Source organism: Panthera onca, chromosome F2 (assembly GCF_046562875.1).
Source record: "Panthera onca isolate mPanOnc1 chromosome F2, mPanOnc1 haplotype 2, whole genome shotgun sequence".
Lineage (NCBI taxonomy): Eukaryota > Metazoa > Chordata > Mammalia > Carnivora > Felidae > Panthera > Panthera onca.
The window spans coordinates 83,285,869-83,305,685 of record NC_138356.1 but is presented as its reverse complement, the minus strand read 5'-3'; the positions used below and the strand labels follow the sequence as shown (position 1 = coordinate 83,305,685).

At 51.4% G+C, this 19,817-nt stretch overlaps 1 protein-coding gene across 3 annotated transcripts in view; it reads left to right on the top strand.

Annotated features, from left to right (window-relative positions):
* Nucleotides 1-19,817, top strand: part of ARHGAP39 (Rho GTPase activating protein 39) — a 109,591-nt gene that overhangs the window by 83,778 nt on the left and 5,996 nt on the right. For 2 of the 3 annotated variants that reach the window (XM_060611610.3, XM_060611605.3), the window contains 3 exons: nucleotides 5,398-6,721; nucleotides 8,232-8,793; nucleotides 17,854-17,946. In XM_060611610.3, the coding sequence (XP_060467593.2) occupies nucleotides 5,398-6,721; nucleotides 8,232-8,793; nucleotides 17,854-17,946 (1,979 nt within the window). The remainder of the gene's footprint in view (nucleotides 1-5,397; nucleotides 6,722-8,231; nucleotides 8,794-17,853; nucleotides 17,947-19,817) is intronic. The other variant, XM_060611609.3, reaches the window with a different exon arrangement.

Here is a 19,817-nt window from a genome sequence, read left to right as displayed (position 1 = left end):
ATGTTCTCTCCTGGAGCTCTAGGCTATGTGTCACAGTGCTTCCCCAGGCAAAGTCAGGAAGATTGGTGTTAATCACAAGGAAGGAAGTGGACATTGATTGGTCTCTCTTGGTCATGGGTTGGCCTTGCAGAGTATTGGAAGGTTCCAGAGATGACCCTTAGGACCCAAGGGCACAGAATCTGTCAGACTGGGCAGGGGCCGTCCTCAGTCAACTCATAGCTCCAGGTGGGGTTCCGTGCCTCTTGGTGGCCTAGGTGCCCTCAGCACAGACCAACAGGAGTGATACCAGTGTTAGTGAGGAATTTGAAGCCCTGAGGGGTCTTTGGTGGTTTGCTCCGACGTTTTAAAGGTCAGTGTTGGAAGTGCTAACTGGGTTTGTTGATAGAGGATGGAATCTGAGCCTGTCTGGGCCCATCAGTGTGGGTGTGTGACTGAGGGTATGTTCTGCACCAGTGTGGGTGCATTGAGCACTGCTCTGGTGGGCTGCCTATCAAAGCCCCCCACACTCTGCAGGGTACGTGTGACCACCTGGGCTTTGGTGGCCTGTTGCTGCGCTGGCCCTGCCACCCTGGGTGCCATCTGAGCTGGGTATGAGAATAGCAAGTTGTAGTTTTAGGAGTGCAGGCATTTTGCACACGTGATACCCACTTCCTAAGGAGGTGGTAGCAGAATAATTCCTGGCTGCTGCTGCCGCCACCGCCACCTCCTCCTCCTCCTCTTCTTCTTCTTTTTAATCTTTATTTATTTTTAAGAGAGAAAGATCAAGAGAGAGAGAGGGAGAGCATGAGTGGGGGAGGGGCAGAAAGAGAGGGAGACAGAATCTGAAGCAGGCTCCAGGCTCCAGGCTGTCAGGCCAGAACCCGACACGGGGCTCAAACTCACAGACCGTGAGATTATGACCTGAGCCGAAGTCAGATGCTTAACCGGCTGAGCCACCCAGGCGCCCCGTCCTATAGCACGATCTTGATGGCCCACAACGGACAGGCCACGCCATGCCTCCTCGGGCCACAGCCCTCAGCACCCTCTGCCAGGCAAGGATCTTTCTTTACCTCATAGCCCCTGAGGGGGGCCTGGCACCAGGGTTGTGTCATTACCTGCTGAGTGATGAAAAAAAGTACAAAAATAATGCTTCATGCTTGTTGAGTGTTTCCTGTATGTCAGTACTGAGCTGAGGACTTTATCATATGCACATTATGTTACTTAATTCTCGTAAGAACCAAGGAGGACACTAAGTCAGTGATGGTAAGTGATATTCCCAAGCCCCGCAACCAGGGAGCAACAGGCTGGCATCCAGTCTCAGATCTCTGGATTCCAAAGCCAGCAACCAGGAGCAGAGTTCCCAGGAATGGGAGCCTGCATCCTGAGTCCTGCTACTGTGTGACTTCTCCTCAGGACAGTAAGCCGAGCTGCTGGGCATCATCGTCAACTGGTGGGTTCGGTTCCTGGCTGTGCTGAGTAGGCCATGTAACTGGCGTGTTGGAGTAGGCTGCCTCACCCACCTCCAGTAATTGGAAGTCGTGGCCTTGTGCAGAAAGATCCAGCAGTAATCAGAGGACAGAGGCAGAGATGGCAAACTATACAACTGGTTTAAGACACTTGGGATTTCTACTTTTGCAGCGGTAGATTAACTTCTCTGAGACCAGCCTAAACACAGAAAACAAAATAGACGAAATTGTCCTGAAGATCTACTAAGGTGTGAGGACTTGAGGGCTGAGGAGGGATCAGTACAACCCAGCACACATAAGATACTGCCTCTCCCCCAGGACAGTTGAGAAGCCGAGCCGACCTTTGAGTGGTTCCATGACTCCAAAGTCAGAGTCACAAAAAGGAGCTCTAGTTAACATTCCATGTGGACCCCTGAAAGGCTAAACCTAAACCAGCCCTCAAACCTAAACCTGATTTCCCGTCAGCTCAGTCTGACATGGGATTCAGGTTATCTGCCCTTTCCCCAGCTGCCTGTCAGAAACAAAAATAAACCCAGAGCCTCAAATTATCTCTACAGTTTTTCATACGTAGTCCTTAGAATATCAGTCTAAAAATTATCTATGTAGAAAATCCTAAAGAATTGACCAAAAAAGTCCTAGAACTGATAAGTGATTATGGCAAGTTTGCATGATACAAAGTAAGTTTACAAAAGTCAATTTCTTTCCTGTATACTAGCAATGAATAAGTGGAATTTAAAATTAATACCATTTGCATTAGCACCCCCAAAAATGAAATGCATAGGTGTAAATCTAGCAAGATGTATACGAAATCTATATGAGGAAAACTACAAAACTCTAATGAAAGAAATCAAGAACTAAATAAATGGAGAGATATCCTATGTTAATGGACAGGAAGATTCAATACTGTCAAAATGTCAGTTCTTTCCAACTTGATCTATAGATTCAGTGCAACCTCAATCAAAAAACCCCAGCAAGGTATTTTGTGGATATCAACAAACTGATTCTAAGACTTAATGGAAAGGTGAAAGATCCAGAATACCTAACACAGTATTCAAGGAGAACAACGTTGGAGGACTAATACTCTTGATTTCAAGACTTACTGTGAAGCTACCCTAATGAAGACAATGTGGTATTGGCAAAGAATAGACAAATAGGTCAGTGTAAGAAAATAGAGAAATAAACCCACAACAATATAGTAAACTGATTTTGACAATAGGGAAAGGCACTTTGGTGGAGCAAGGATGGTCTTTGCAACAAACAGAGCTGGGACAACTGAACCCCCACATGTAAGGAGATGAATCTAGACACAGATTTTACTGCATGAAACTTAGCTCAAAATGGATCTCAGAGCTAACTATAAAACTCAGAACTTACTCATACAAGATGACGCAGGAGAAAACCTAGACGATTTTTGGTATGGTGATGATTTTTAGATACAACATCAAAGGCACCATCCATGAAAGAAATCATTGATACAGTGGAACTTCATTAACATTAAAATTTTCTTCTCTGTGAAAGATGTTGTCAGAGAGTGAGAAGACAAGTCACAGCCTGGAACAAAATACTTGCAAAAGCTAGACGTGATAAAGGACTGTTATTTAAGATATACAAATAACTCTTAAAACTCAACAGTAAGGAAACAACCAGAATTTAAAATGAGCCAGTGGGGTGCCTGGGTGGCTCAGTCGGTTAAGCATCTGACTTGTGATTTCATCTCAGGTCACAATCCCAGGGTTGTGAGATTGAGCCCCTCATCGGGCTCTGCACTGACAGTGTGGAGCCTGCTTGGGATTCTCTTTCTCCCTCTCTCTGCCCCTCCCCTGCTCACACTTTCTCTCTCTCTCCCTCTCAAAAATAAATCATTACTAAATAAATAAATAAATAAATAAATAACAAAACAGGCCAGAGACCTTAACAAACACCTCATTAAAGAAGATAAATAGATGGCAAACAATTATATAAAAGATGCTCCACATCACATGTTATCTGGGAAATGCAAATTAAGACAACGAGATCCGCCCGCACACCTACTAGAACGGCCAAAATCCAGAACACCGAATAACCCGATGTTGGTCAGGATGCGGAGCCACAGGAACGTTGGCTCGTGGCTGGTGGGAAAACGGAATGGGGCAGCCACTTTGGAAGACAGTCTGGAGAGTTCTTATAAAATTAAACATGCTCTGGCCACGTGATCCTGGAGTCACGCTCCTTGCCGTCTACCTAAAGGAGATGAGAACTTGGTTGGGTCCACACGACAACCTGCACACGGGTGTTCACAGCGGCTTCATCCAGAGCCCCCAAACCCTGGAACAGCCGAGGTGTCCGTCAGCAGGTGAACGGACAACCTGCGGTCCATCCAGACAACGGGATGTGGGTCGGCACTAAGTAGGAACGGGCTGTCGAGCCGTGAAAAGACCCGGAGGGACCCTAGATGCGTATTACGAGGTAAAAGAAGCCAGTCCGAAAAGGCTACGCGCGGTACGATTCCAAGTCTGTGACATTCTGGAAAAGGCAAAACCGTGGAGACGGTAAAAGACGAGTGGGGGCCGGGGGTCGGGGGGACGGGAGGGACAGAGGATTCGGGGCAGTGAAGCTACTCCGTGTGACTCTCAGTATCGGGCACACGGATCGCACGTCTGTCCAAACCCGCAGACTGTACGGGCCTCGAGTGAGCCCTGAGGTAAACTGTGGATGCCGGCTGCTGACGAGGCATCACGATCAGGTACCCGTGTCCGTTCACTGACTGGGACGCAGGTACCACTCTGGCGGGGATGCTGACAGCTGGAGAGATCGCACACGAGTGGGGGCAGGGGGTATATGTGAAGTCTGTGTACTTTCCCCTCAGTGCTGCTGGGAACCTGAAAGTGCTATAGAAAGTTTTCTCGTCTGTGCCTAGGTGCAGAATGTTATGGGTGAGGGCAGAGTTGTAGGAGGGGAGTGTGGTTGAAAAACAGGACCTGAGATGCTGGGGGCGGAGGGGGTGGGCAGTGATAGGTGGCCCACCACCCCATAGGAGCACAGGCAGGTACTGAACCCAGGAGTGAGGCCTACAGAGAGATAACCATATTGAATCCAGAGTTAGGCCGCTGGAAGGACCACCCTGGCTATCTGTTGTAGAAATAGTTCTGTGCCCAGTGCTGGGGTGGGACCAGGGCAGAGATGCACACACAGAAGCCCTTGTAGTGAGTGTCTTGATGGGTACCAGAGGTGGGGGCGGGCCTGGGGGAAGCTGTCTGGGCAGGAGAGCCCCCTGGAGGGGAAGGCTGCAGGGCTGTATGAGGAGCTATGTGCAGGGACCTCCCAGGACAGGAGCACAGCCACTCTAGGCTGCACTGCCCAGGAGTCAGGGCCCCAGCAATGAAGCGTGCACAGGTCATTTACAGAGAAGCCCCCCCAGCAAGTATCAGGCCCCTGAAGCCTGAAGCTCCCATTTAGGAGGTGAGGAGGACGCTGAGAAATGACCAGACCTCTTGGGCCATGACCCCAGATACCTATGAGGCTGAGACTGGTAGGTAATGGGTTCAGGCTGATAGCTGGGCCAAACTTCCACCTCTCCCCAACAGGTAACCTGTGCCTATTCCCTACCCAGAACCTCCCCCAGGTAACCTGTGCCTGACCCCCCCCAGAACCACCCCCAGGAAACCTGTGCCTGTACCCCCACCCACCCAGAACCTCCCCCTGGAAACCTGTCCCCCCCCAGAACCTCCCCCAAGGAAACCTGTGCCTGTCCCCCCCCCCCCCCAGAACCTCCCCGCAGGAAACCTGTGCCTGTCTTCCCACCCACCCAGAACCTCCCCCAGGAAACCTGTACCTGTACCCCCACCCACCCAGAACCTTCCCCCAGAAACCTGTCCCCCCCAGAACCTCCCCCCAGAAAACCTGTGCCTGTGCCCCACCCACCCAGAACCTCCCCCAGGTAACCTGTGCCTGTCCCCCTCCCCCCTCCCCCCAGGACCTCCTCACTTCGGTGGAACTCGGGCACCAAGGAGCGTATGCTCATCAAAGTTGCGGACCGGGAGCCCAGCTTCCTCTCCTCCCAGGGCAATGGCTATGCCCTAGACAGCCAGTCTGGCGGCCGCTCCCGCAGACCCTCCGGTGGGCAGCACTCACCCAGCCTGCAGACGTTTGCCTCAGAATCTGATGGCCCCGTCTTCTTCCCTGAACGGAGGCCATCACCCTTCCTGAAGAGGGCCGAGCTGGGGAGCTGCTCCCCGCTGCTGGCCCAGCCACGCAAGCCTACCAGTGACTCGCAGCCCTCCTCCCCACGCTACGCCTATGAGCCCCCCCTCTACGAGGAGCCTCCCGTGGAGTACCAGGCTCCTATCTATGATGAGCCGCCCATGGACGTCCAGTACGAGGCTGGCGGGGGCTATCAAGCTGGCTCACCCCAGCGGTCTCCAGGCCGCAAACCAGCACCCTTCCCACAGTCACCCAAGCAGGGCTCCACCTCGCCCTACCAGCAGCTGGTGCTGACCAGGCAGAAGTGCCCTGAGCGTTTCCTGAGCCTGGAGTATAGCCCTGCAGGCAAGGAATACGTGCGGCAGCTGGTGTACGTGGAGCAGGCCAGCTCAAGCCCCAAGCTGCGTGCAGGCCCAAGGAACAAGTATGCACCCAATCCCGGGGGTGGCTCACTGCCCCTGCAGCCCAGCCCCTGCCTGCTGCGGGATCAGCGCCTGGGGGTCTCCTCTGGGGACTACAGCAGCATGGAGGGGCCTGAGCTGCGGCATCAAGACGATGCTATGTCCTGGTCCAGCCAGCAGGACACCATGTCCTCAACAGGCTACTCCCCGGGCACCCGCAAGAGGAAGAGCAGGAACCCCTCTCTGTGCCATGTCCCCAGCGCCTCGTCCACCGAAGTCCCCGGGGACCGTGACCTCCTCGCTGAGCAGCCCTCGGCTGAGGAGCGGCCCCTGTGTGGGCCCGGCCTGGCCCCAGTGAAACGCGCAGAGGGCAAGACTGGCGAGGCTGAGCCCTTTCTGGCGCAGGCCCGGCTGGCCTGGGAGGCACAGCAGGCCCGCTTTCACACGAAGCAGAGAGGCAGCTGGGACTCCCAGCAGGACGGCTCGGGCTATGAGAGCGATGGGGCGGTGCCTCTGCCCATGCCTGGGCCTGTGGTGCGCGCCTTCAGTGAGGATGAGGCGCTGGCCCAGCAGGAGAGCAAGCACTGGCAGAGGGGCGCCTTAGAGAGGCTCGCTTTCCCCCAGATCCTACTGGAGAAGAGCATCTCTGTGCAGACCAACCTGGCGTCGCCAGAGCCCTACCTTCACCCCTCACAGGTAGGGAGGTGTGGCCGGGGTCCCCGGGCAGAGGCGGGGCAGGTGGCACTCCGTTCCCAACAGGCATGAGGACAGGCAGCGGGGCTCCCTCACCGCAGTTCCTGCTAAGGCCTGGCAGGATGCTGTCAAGGTATCTGGGGGTCAGAGGCTGTGCCCTGACTCCCTCCAGGTCACGGATGCAGGGAAGGCAGGGGAAACGGGTGGGCAGCCGCCCAACCACTGAGCCCCTGAGCTTCTGTCCTCCCACCTGTGAATGGACTCTCAGGTGAGGAACTATGCAGGCGGAGTGTCGGGCACCCTTGCTCAGAGCTCTTCCCAGTGAAGAGGAAAGGCCAGATACCTGGTCCAGAGGCCTGGTCTGGCTTGTCCTTCCCTGCTCAGCGCCAGGTGCCGGCGTCAGTCAGGCCCTCTGAGCCCACGTGTATCTTCTTTCTAGATCATGTGCTGGAGCTTGATGTCCCAGAATTTTGTGTGGGCCAGTATCTTAGTTTTCACCTCCTGACCCCTGACATTTCCGACCAGTCTGCCATATGAAGCCAAGGCCTGGCATCTGCCCAGAGCTGGCAATGGCCAGAGGGCCTCCCGGTATTGGGCTCCCCACTTCCACCCCCAGTCCTGCCAGGGAAGACATGCCCAAGGGCCCTGTAACCTTGGGACGCCAGTGTCCCTGGGCAGGGCTGCCTTTGTGCCCCTCCAGGCTGGAGAGCTCAGAGCATCATTTCTGTCTGAGCTGAGAAAAGAAAGGGGTGTTACCCCAGTGACACCTTGTACACTTGTGCTGAGGCCATTAAGAAGGCAGGGAGGGGGCCTGGGGCAAACCCTCCCTCTTCAGCTTCGTGGGAGACCAGGCCTGCAGTGCAGGCCCCCTTGCAGGCCGACCTTGCCACTGCACAACCTCACTCTGCCCATGATCCCATGCGAGGATCTTCGTTGGAAGGGTTAGGCTCTGATGGGAAGGGGCAGGCAGTGTAGGGGACCAAAAGTGACATTGACGTGTTCTGTGGAACTTTGCATGTGGGCTTTTCCGCATCTTGGCAGGGTTGCCCTTTTCATCTGCTTCCCAACCTCAGAGCCCATAGAACTAGCAGAAGCTGAGGCAAACAGCAGTGGCAAGGCCAGCAGGAGGCAGCATCCTTCCACCACCAATGGGGGCAGCATTCCCCAGCTTCTTCCCGCCTAAGGCCACAGCCCAGAAAGCCAATGAAACACACCCATGGCTTCCTCCTGCCCCCAGACCTGCACTGGACACCCCCCCGCCCCAACCAACAACCCTTAGTCGCAAGAGTAGGGAACACTTCCCAGAGGCTGAGCCCCTAGGGTAAAGATTGGACGGAGGGCCTCTCTGGGTCCCCTCGCCAGCTGTGTGTTTATGAGGTGGGTAGAACAAAATGAGGCACAAGCCTCTCCAGCAGCCTCATGGACAGTGGGGGGGGGGGGGGGGGACACACCTCTCTCCTGGCTGGGTCGTGTAGGGCGCACACCCGCCTCATGGCCCCTCTGTCCTTCCTAGTCCGAGGACCTCGGTTCCTGTGCCCAGTTTGAGAGTAGCCGCCAGGCCCGCAGCGTGATGCCCAGTGCTAGCTGTGTGTTCCCCACCTTCACTCTGCGCAAGCCGTCCTCGGAAACTGACATCGAGAACTGGGCCTCCAAGCACTTCAACACACATACCCAGGGCCTCTTCCGACGGAAAGTGTCCATCGCCAACATGCTGGCCTGGAGCAGTGAGTCCATCAAGAAGCCCATGATTGTGACCAGTGACCGCCACGTGAAGAAGGAGGCCTGTGAGATCTTCAAACTGATCCAGATGTACATGGGCGACCGGCGCGCCAAGGCAGACCCGCTACATGTGGCCCTGGAGATAGCCACCAAGGGCTGGAGCGTGCAGGGCCTGCGGGATGAGCTCTATATCCAGCTGTGCCGGCAGACCACGGAGAACTTCCGCCTCGAGAGCCTGGCTCGCGGCTGGGAGCTCATGGCCATCTGCTTGGCCTTTTTCCCACCCACACCCAAGTTCCACTCCTACCTGGAGGGCTACATCTACCGGCACATGGACCCCGTCAATGACACCAAAGGTAAGACTCAGTGCGCGAGACCCCTTGCTCCCCCAGGCTCTGCCACCGGCTCAGGTAAGGGCCGTGGCAAGAACGTCCTGGTAGGCGCTGGCAGCAGGTACGTGGAGGCAGGCACAGCACTTCCAAGCAGACACACGTGTCCTCTGGGAGCCATGTCCTAGGGTTCCACTAGGATGTGGGGTCCTTGGGGAGCCCCTCCTTGGCACTGAAGCCCTGAGAAGAACCACAGGCAATCCTAGAACAGGGTTCCCAGCCACAGGCCAACAGGTCAGAAAGAAGGAGGTTGGATGAGCACTGGCATCCACGTCTCAGCCAGCGGGCATCCACTCTGCTGAGGCCTTCATAGCTGGTCGCTCTGCCTGATGGGAGAGCCATCAGGCAGCCCTGTGTGCTTAACTGCGTTTGCTTTCAGCCATGTTGTGGCCTGGAGGGGTAGCCATCCCAGGGGACTCAGGCTGTCTGTTGTGAGGGGGGAAGAGACTGGAGGGTCCCAGAGCAGGGCTCTGGCTGCTGAGAATAGGGAGGAGCATGGTGACTCAGGCCTGCATCGGCTTAGCCCCAGGCCACCAAGGTACTGCGAACTGACTTGGCCTTGAGCCACCTCAAAGAATCAGAGGTTCGACCAGCATGAGTAGCCAGGTGCTGGTGGCTGCCTGGGGCCAAGTGTGGGGCCACATTCTGCCAAGGGATCCCAAAAGCCATGCATCAGGTTTGTCTGGTCCCAGGCCTGGCCTGCTTGGGGGAGGACTCGGGGCCATGGTCTTGCCAGCCAGATGGTGCCTGTAAAGCTGGCACAAGTCCTAGGCCAGGCAGAGAGGGGACAGGGCCAGAGATAACACCTGCACCTGCAGCAGGCTGTCTACCACCCAGACAGTCATGAGTGTCCACAAGGCATGGCATGGAACCAGCACCTGACACATACGTGTGCAGATACGTGCATAGACGTGCACTTTCTAGGTCAGATGCCATGGGCTGCTGTTCTTTGGGAGCGACTGTCTACCTTGATCTGGCCAGGGCCTTGCCCCAGCCCAGGCGTGTGAGGCCAGGATGTATGCACACAATGATGGGGGCTGCGGCTACCAGGGCAGTGGTGGGTCTTAGGGAAGGCGGATCGAGCACAGGCACCATTCAGCACATCAGCCATTTGGTGGCAGATCTTAGAAGCCATGAGATTCTCATGAGGCATGCAGTTTTTGAAGCAGGGTCACTGAACACAGCAGATGGTTCTCCCCAGGTGGCTCCCGCAACATGCAGAACATGAGACCTGGCGGGTGGCCCGGGGCGGCCTGGGTCTGCCTCGGTCTTCTCTGGCCTTTCTAGGACAAGATGGGCCATTAGCCCATTAGCTTTGTGGTTCACTTCAGCGTATTCCACAAAGGCCTTAAAGTGTGTGTCCACTGCTCAACACATAGCCCTCGGAGGCCCAGGGAGGGCTTGCTAGGTGAAAAGGTGAGTGAGCAGTGAACAGACAGAGGCCAGAGGCTCCTGGGGCCATTCCAGCCAGCTAGCTGGGGCTCCTATGAGGAACTTGAGCTCTGGGCCCCATGCTGGGCCCAGCAGGACACTCATCATGGCACAGAGGTTTGTGGGCCTTCGTCCTAGTGTCTGCACCATGGGGACAGGGCTGGTGTATATGGGGAAATTGGTGGTCAGCCTGGACATCCATGACTTTGAACATCCACCCACACTGAGGGAGGCCCAGGTGGTCTCAGCCCAGAGAAGGAGGTGGGGTCTGTGTGGTCCCACCAACAGGAAGGACCTTCTGGGCTGTGGGATCTGATCTCACATGTGACACAGGGCTGCCCTCCAGCCAGAAACCAGCCCCAGGACCATTCCTGGGTTAGCGTCTGCTACACGCTCTGCTCAGTGCTGAACCAGAGGGGAGGTCTTGTGCTTCCTCCCACTGGCGCATCGAGGACATAGGTGCTGCTGGCTGCTGGTCAGGAAGGCAGGCCCCGTCGGCCAAGGAGGTGTGGCCTGTGCTTTGAGAAAGGAAACTGCACCTTGTCTTGGGGTCACTGGCAAGGGCAGAAGTAAGCCTGGCTCCCAGGTGGTGCTGCACCCTGAGCTGTGTTGCTCGCCTGGGTGCCAGCGCACGTGTGACATCTGTGTGGTCACCACTGTGCGAGACCAAGGCGCCAGTGCAGTGAACCCCAGTTCACCTGTCTGCTGACCCCCAGCTTAGCCCTGTCTCATACATGGTCATACCTTTGTGCCAGCCACCAGCAGAATGCTTTCACGACACTTGTCTCCTCAGGACCTCCCTCGCAGGGTCTCAGCAGACATCACCGATTACAGCTCTCCCTCGTGCTCCACATAGCAGCACCGTGGAGGGTGCAGACCCTAAGGAGTTTCCTTTACTGTTAATGCTCTAAGACTTAGGGCTTCCAGGTAAAGGTGTCAGTTTTGACACATACAGTTACTCGGACTCCACCTTGAACTAATGAACAGGGAAGGAATTTTTAAAATGAGAAAAAAAAAATTTACAAGGGAATGTAAAATGTTGCAGCCACTGTGGAAAACAGCGTGGCAGTTCCACAAAAAATTAAAAATGGAATTACGATAGGATCCCTCAGTTCCACTTCTGGGTATATACCACAAAGAATTGAAAGCAGAGACATGAACAGATAGTTGTACACTCAGGTTCATGGCAGTCTATTCACAATAGCCAAGAGGTGGAAATAGCTCAAGTGTTCATCAGTGGATGAATAGATAAATAAGACGTGGTCCATACATAAAATGGAATATTATTCAGCCTTAAAAAAAGGGAAGGGAATTCTGACACGTGTACAACATGGATGAAACTTGAGAACAATGTGCTCAGTGAAATGAGCCAATTCAAAAAAGATACTGTATGAGTCAACTCAAGAGGGCCCTAAAATATTTAGATTCATAAAAACAGAAAGAATGGCAGATGCCAGAGGCTGGGGGAGGGACAGGTAGAGACTTGTTTCATGCCTACAGAGTTTCCATTTGGACAGATGAAAAAGTTCTGGAGATGGTTGGTGATGGTTGCGCAACAGTAATAATGTGCTTAGTGCCACTGAACTGTACAATTAAAAATGGCTATAATGGTAAATTTTATCTTGTGTATATTTCACTGCATTAAAACTAATAAAGCCCACAAGGACAAAGAGCATGAACACTATGTTTTGGAAGCTGAAAAGTACATGAACAAGTGGCAGGAAGCTGACGTGGCAGACCAAGAAATGTGGATCCCAAGCAGACAGTGACAAGGCTTAGAAGCTGAAGTAGGTAGCAAACCCTTAAAAGCTCCACAGTGGGTGGAGCCAGCTTCCTCTAGCAATGGTTGGAAAGGGTGTGACCTTGAAGCTGAAAACAGAAGGACTAGTTGAAAGTCTGTTTAAGAAACGGAGCAGCTACCATAGGTGTGCCTGGGTGGCTCAGTTGATTAAGTGTCCGACTTCCTGTTGGGTCATGATCACACAGTTCATGAGTCCGAGCCCCACAGTGTCCAGGCCTCTGCTGTCAGGCCTTTGGATCATCTGTCCCCCTCTCTCCCTGCTTCTCCCCAGCTCATGTTGCGTGCTCTCTCTCTCTCAAAAAAAAAAAAAAAAAAAAAAAAAAAAAAATTTTTTTAAAGAAAGAAAAGCAGCCACCATTAGAATAGGTAGGAGTATAGATTTTGGACCCAGAGCATTTGGACTCAAATCCCAGCCACATTTTCAAGATAGGCCATATTCTGAGCCATAAAACTAATCTCAAGAAATGCTAAAGAAGGTTAATCATAGAAGTGTGTTCTCTAGTCACAACACAATTAAATTAGCAGTCACTAACACTAAGATATCTGGAAAATCCCTAAATATCTGCAAACTAAAGAACATATTACTAAATAGCCCAATGGTCAAATAAAAACCTGGATGGAGGGGGGTATTGGGGAGCACCTGGGTGGCTCGGTTGAGGGCCCAACTTCAGCCCAGGTCATAATCTCACAGTTTGGGAGTTCCAGCCCTGCATCAGGATCTTTGCTGACAGCTCAGAGCCTGGAGCCTGCTTCAGATTCTGTGTCTTCCTCTCTCTCTGCGCCCCCGCCCCCCACTCACAGTCTGTCTGTCTCTCTCTCAAAAATAAATAAACATTAACAAAATTTAAAAACCTAAGGGGAAATTAGGACATATTTTAAACTGAAAGAAAATGAAAACAAAACATACATTAATTGTGGGATGCAGCCACAGCAGTTCTTAGAGGGAGATTATTCTAAAATAATAAATTAGCGACCTCGGTTTCTACTTTAATTTTTTTTTAATGTTTAATTACTTTTGAGAGAGAGACAGAGAGACAGAGACAGTGCATGAGCAGCAGAGAAGCAGAGAGAGAGGCACAAAATCCAAAGCAGGTGGTTCCAGGCTCTGAGCTATCAGCACAAAGCCCCATGCAGGGCTCAAACTCACAGACGGCGAGATCATGACCTGAGCTGAGGTTGGACACTTAACTGACTGAGCCACCCAGGCACCCCTCATTTTCTGCTTTAAGAAACTTAAAAAATAAATGCTACCAAGAGCAAGCAGAAGAAAGAAAATAATGAAGATCAGAGTAGAAATCAGTAAAAGTGAAAACAGAAAAACAATGCAGAAAGTCAATGAAACAAAAAGCTAATTCTTTGAGAAGATTAATGAAATTGATAAATATCTAGCTAGACTAATCACAATGAAAAGAAGATATAAATTATCAATCTCAAGAATGAGAGATGATATCACGACAGATTTAACATGTAAAAGGAAAAGGAAATGTTACAAACAACTTTATGCCGTAAATTTGACAATTAAGAGGAAATGGGCAGGGGCGCCTGGGTGGCTCAGTTGTTTGAGCATTGGACTTTGGCTCAGGTCGTGATCTCACATTTCATGGGTTCAAGTCCCACGTCAGGTTCTGTGCTGACAGCTCGGAGCCTAGAGCCTGCTTCAGATTCTGTGTCTCCCTCTCTCTGCCCCTCCCCTGCTCTCTCTGTTTCTCTCTCTGTCTCTCTCAAAACTAAATAAACATTAAAAATTTTAAAGAGGAAATGGACAGATGCCTTGAAAGACACAAACTACCAAAGATCACTCAATAAGCAATAGACAACCAAAAAGAAAAAAAAAAAAAAAATCCTGTATCTATTAAGGAAATTGAATTGTTACTTAAAACCTTCCCACAAAGAAAATTAAAGGCCCAAATGGCTTCCCTGGTAAATTCTAGCAAACATTCCATTGTTTGTGTAACAATTCTTTACAAACCTATTGAGAAAACTGAAGTGGAGGGACTATCTCTCAGTTCATTCCATACCAAATTTATAAAAGGACATTACAAAAAAAGAAAAGCACAGACAGTTCTCCTAAACACGGAAATTGTTAATGATATTAGCAAATTGACTCCAACAATATATAAAAAAGATAATGCATCTTGAATAAGCAGGGTTTATCTGAAGAATAAAAGGTTGGTTTAACATTAAAATTCCATGTAATTTGCCATAGCAACAGTGAAAAAGAAAGACCATGTGATCATCCCAATAAGTGCAGAAAAAACATTTGGCAAAATCCAACATTTCCATTCCTGATATAAACTCTAAACAAACTAGGAACAGAAGGGAACCTCTTCAACCAGATAAAAGGCAAATATTTTTTAAAACCCTTCAGTACCCAAAAGAATGGAAAGTAAAAAGTCAAACAGATACTTGTACAGCAATATTCATAGCAACATTATTCACAGTAGCCAAAAAGTGGAAACAACCCAGGTGTCCAGCAGGTGAATGGATAAGCAAAATGTGGTCTGTTGATACAATGGAATATTCTTCAGCCATAAAAAGGAATGAAGCTCTGTTACATGCTACAACACAGAAGAACCTTGAAAAGTTATTCTAAGTGAAAGAAGCCAGATACAAAAGGGCAAATACTGTATAATCCAACCTTTATGAAATATCTAAAATAAGCGAATTCATAGAGACAGAAAGTAGATTAGAGGTTACGAGGAGCTGGGGAAGGGTAAATGAAGAGTTTTTGCTTAATAGGTATAAGGTTTCTGTTTGTGGTGATGTAAGGATTTTAGGAATAAACGTGATGGCTGCGTGAAATTGCGAATGGATCTAATACCACTAAATTGTACACTTAAAATGGCTCTATGGCTACATTTTCATGGTTATATTTTACCACAATTAAGAAACACCTCTAGCCAGCACCATACATAATGATAAAAGACTGAATGCTTTCCCCGCAAGATCAAGAACAAGGCAAGAACCCCCAACCCCACTGCATCTACTATACATCATGCTGGAGGCCTAGACAGTGCAAAGTCGTGGAAAAGAAAAGGCATCCAAATTGGAAAGGAAGTGTGCAATTTTCTTTAATCACATGCAACACAATCTTCTATTAGATCCATAAAAATACTACAATAAGTGCGTTTAGCAAGGTTGTAGGAAATAAGACCAATATAAAAGTTAATCATGATTCTACATAATAGCAACACACTACTGGAAATAAACATTTTTAAAATACCATCTGGGGGCACATGGCTGGCTCAGTGTTATATGCGACTCTTGATCTTGGGGTCATGGGTTTGAACCCCACATTGGGTATAGAGATCACTTGATCTTGGGGCGCGTGGGTGGCTCAGTCGGTTAGGCGTCAGACTTCTGCTCATGTCTTGATCTTGCGGTTTGTGGGTTTGGGCCCTGCACTGGGCTCTGTGCTGACTGCTCAGAGCCTGGAGCCTGCTTTGGATTCTGTGTGTGTCTCTCTCTGTCTGCCCCTCCCCAGCTCACACTCTGTCTCTGTCTCTCAAAAAATAAATAAACACTAAAAATTTTTTAATAAAAGAAATAATAAAATCTTAAAAAAAGAAAAAAAACCCCAAAGTAGCATTTAAAAAATATGATAAAGTTAGGGATGAATCTGACAAAAGATTTCTAAAACTTCTACAATGAAAACTCCCAAACATTGCTGAAAGTCAGGAAGGCCTAAGTTAATGGAGAGAAATACCATGTTATGAATCAGAAGATTCAATAGTATCAAGATGTTACTTCCACCCAAATTGATATATAGATTCAATCCTAATTTAGAAATTAACAGGCTGGTTCTAAAATCCATAGAAAATACAGAGGACCTGGAATAGCCAAAATAACCTTTGAAACAAAAGAGCAAATTTGGAGGACTAACCCTACCCTACTTCAAGTCTTGTTACAAAGCTATAGTAGCCAGGAGAATAAGCTGTAGCTGTAAAGGTAGATAGTAGATCTGTGGGACAGAATAGAGTCCACAACTAGACCCAGACATATATGATCAACCAGTTTTACACAGAGATACAAAGGCACTTCGGTGAAGAAAAGGATAGTGCTTTCCTCAAATGGTGCTGGGACAGGTGGATGTCCAAATGCATAAAAAGATGAGCTTCAACCCATACTTTATGTTGTATGCAAAAGCTACCTCAGATCATAAACCAGAATATAAAACCTAAAAAACTGTAGCCGTGTCTGGATGGCTCAGTTGGTTAAGTGTCCGACTCTTGGTTTCGGTTCAGGTCATGATCTCATTGTTCGTGAGTTCGTGAGTTCAAGGGCTGACAGTGCAGAGCCTGCTTGGGATTCTCTCTCACCCGCCTCTCCTCCCACCCCCTGCTCATGCTGTGTCTGTCTCTCTCAAATAAACTTTAAAAAACAAAACAAACAAACAAAAAAGGAAAGTCCTAAACCTAAATTTAAAAAGCAAACAAATAAAAAACCCTAAAACTGTAAAACTAGTACAAAACACAGGAGAAAGTTTTTCTTGACTTAGGGAAAGGTTTTTATGTGTGATACTTAAAGCACTATCTACAAGAGAAAAACATTGATATATTGGAGTTTAACAAAATTAAATCTCCTCTTCAAAAGACACTGTTCAGAGAGTAAAAAGATACAACAGTTACAAATGAGTTAGAGGAGTCTAGAGGGTCCTGTGGTGGCGGATCACAGTTGGAAGTATTGGTGTGGGGATATTGGAGGGATGTGCATATACAGGGGCTAGTGTACAAATGTATCTTTACTAGCTCTGTCAGCACCCCAAAAGCAATGAGCGCACCTCACACCCAGATCTTGGTTCCTAATACCATTTTCCACTGCAAGGAACCAGGGCTCCTTGGAAAAACAGCTGAATCTAGGGCCGGTGCAGGGAGTGTACACGATGCAGTGCCCAAGTCAGAAAGTGCTGGTGGGGCCACGGGGAGTTGGCAGGGTGTGTCAGGACACAGGAGCCAACGGAAAGGGCTCCCAGTGGCCAAAGCTGGAGCAGTTGAGGGAAAATGAAGTCGTATTGGATTATAACTCAGAGTGTGAAATGATACGCCCACAAGTCCTTAGTGATAAAAATAAATGATAGGTAAGATAGCAATCTCCTGTGCAAAAGAATAACACATAATTTGTGTAAATGGTCCACTGTCAGAGAAGAGCGAAACTCCCAACCTTAGTGTGGGCTGTGCATAGAGACTCCCTTCCAGAGAGCTCAGGATGGAGGGGGTGCAAAGGGCTCCCTATCAACAGTGGTAAGGTTTTTTTGCACAGAGTGGGAGGCATGCCCAGATCAACCCCAGAAGCCTGTTGTGCTGCTCAGCACCTTCTCCAGCACGAGCTCAGGAGCCTGGGACCCCTGAATGCAGCCATTTAGGAGCCAGATGGCTGGGCTGGGGGCTCCTCCAGCCAGCCAGAGGGTCAGGCACTGGCTGCCTCTCTTCTCTTGACCAGGGTCACCTCCCCTGCATCTTCCTGCCCACCTCTAGCATGAACAGAGCCAGCTTTCTGGTTGACAGTGCTCAGCAGGGCCCCAGTACCTACCCGGGTCACATGGTCCAGACACGTTCCCATACACAACCACACACACCACATCACTGCTGGGCTGGGTGCTCCTCAGCCCCAGCTGGGCATTGGCCATGGCCCTGTTTCCCTTTGAGGAATCCAGCAGGGGTGCAATACCTTCCCAGCTGATGGGGGTCAGCCGCAAGCAGGCCCAGGGGCCTCCTCGCCAGCCACATCTCGACCCGCGTGGGCATGCATTCCTGGCTTTGTGTTCTGTGGTCCTCATGGCTCTGTTTGCTCCCCAGTGACGCAGCATATGAAAGCGCTCCTGGAAAGGAACACTAAGAAGAAGTCCAAGTTGAGAAAGAAACCCAAGCCTTATGTTGAGGAGCCGGATGGTAGGGCCTCTCCCCACAGCCCCTGTGCGCTGTGTCTGCACAGTTCTGCTCTCCGGCCTAGGCCGCCTGGCCTCCTTTCTCTAACCGCTTCTGGGCTGGAAGGGGTGTTGGTGGGGTGGCACTAACCATCAGGCCTGCGGCCTCCTGAGCCAGCCGGAGGCCCCAGGTCACTGAAGAGGGTCCTGGGAGAGGCCACACCTGCCCTGCGCCTTTCTCCGAGGTGCTTCAGAATAATTTCCAACTTCACGCTGGGCTCTCAGTGGGGAGGGGCGTGAGGACGAACTGGGCAAGGCCTGCGAAAGCCCCCCTAGGTGAGTGTTTGCTGAGGAAGTGCCCTGAGGGCCAGTGCCTGCCCAGTCCTGACCTCCAACCCAGGCCACCCTAGCCTTGCTTCCCTGGTGGGAGCCCATGGGTTTTCCAACCAACCCCACCAGCCTTGCCCTTCTCCTGGGCCTGGCTCAAGATTCACACCCCCATCCTGCTGCTGTCCAAGCTCCACGGAAGCCCTGTTAACCCAAAACTGTACCCTCCTTGCTGGGAGAGCTGGTGGTCTCACTGTTGTCCTGTCAGCTTCCCTTCCTGGCACCGGGGCTCTGGGACCAGCCCCTGCCCCACCCCTGGCACTTCCCTCAGCCTTGGTACACATAACTCATTCCCCAGACTTGCCCCATTTCTGTTTCTCTAATACCAGTCAACCTCAACACCCCTTCCTCTGGGAAGCTCTCTGGATGCATGCTGCCCTTGGACACAAAGGGGAAGCTGCAGTCCACAATTTTCAACTGCCCTTGGGCCACACCCATCTGGAACGGAGTGGAGGGGCTCTGAGCTCCTACCGGAGCCTGTTCACGAGTCGTGTTGCCACAGGCAGGTGGGCCTGGGGGCACAGCGAATGGGCTCCTGTGGGCCTGGGCTTGGGCTAAGCAGGACACTACAGCCCAAGATGGTGTTGGGTAGTGAGGAGGGAGCTAGAAGCCCTGGGACCCAGCAGTGTCCATGCCAAGAGGTGGCAGTGGCAGGTTCTGGCCAGATCCAGCGGCTTCTGAGGCTTGAAGCCAGGGCTCAGGGGCACTAAGGCCCCAGGGCAGGCCTGGATCCCTGGCATAGCAGCATAGACTCAGCTGCTTCTGTCAGTCCCCTTGGGGCCACCATCTCCCCACATAAAGACTGGGCATGGCGTGTCCTGGCAAGGCTAGGACAGGTCAGTGGGCCCAAAGCAGAGCACCCCACACCACCGTGAGAGTCTCCCTGGGTTGGCCGTAGGCCCTGCACATCCTCCCAGGCACTCAGCAGACAGCCCTCAGTCCCGGCCTGGGGAGCTCTGTCCACGGCAGTACAGGGTGCAGAGGGGCTCTTGGGACTCTGGGCATACATGGCCACAGCCCTGGTCCTCCCTGTGATACCTGCAGCTGCTGAGCTGTGCACCAGACCCCAAGGTCAGCCCTTTATGGGCACCTGTGAGGTAGATGTCCTTGTCTCATCCTACAGAGGAAGAAGCTAAGGCCCAGAAAGGCTGCCTTCTGACCAGGGTTACCAACTGAGAGGTGGCAGCCTCAGGATCTTCAGACCACAGTCTGTTGGAGAGGCCCTGAGACAGGAGGCATTCGCTAGGCCCTACCCAGTCTGCTGCCTGCTACAAAGTGCTCTCTGGGCTCCTGGTGGCCAGTGTAAAGCCCAAGGCCCCCTTTGCCTTCCAGGTTCCTGACAGCCTGCCCAGAGAGGCCAGGTCGGCCTGTGGCAGAAGGTTCTAGGTGCTGTGTCCTGAGCTGGCCTGTCAGAGGCAGCAGCTAGGATTCTCTGCCAGGGATCTGTGGATCCCCCCGGGACCATAGGGAAACAGATTCTCCAGGGAGAATAAGAAATGTTTGTTTTCA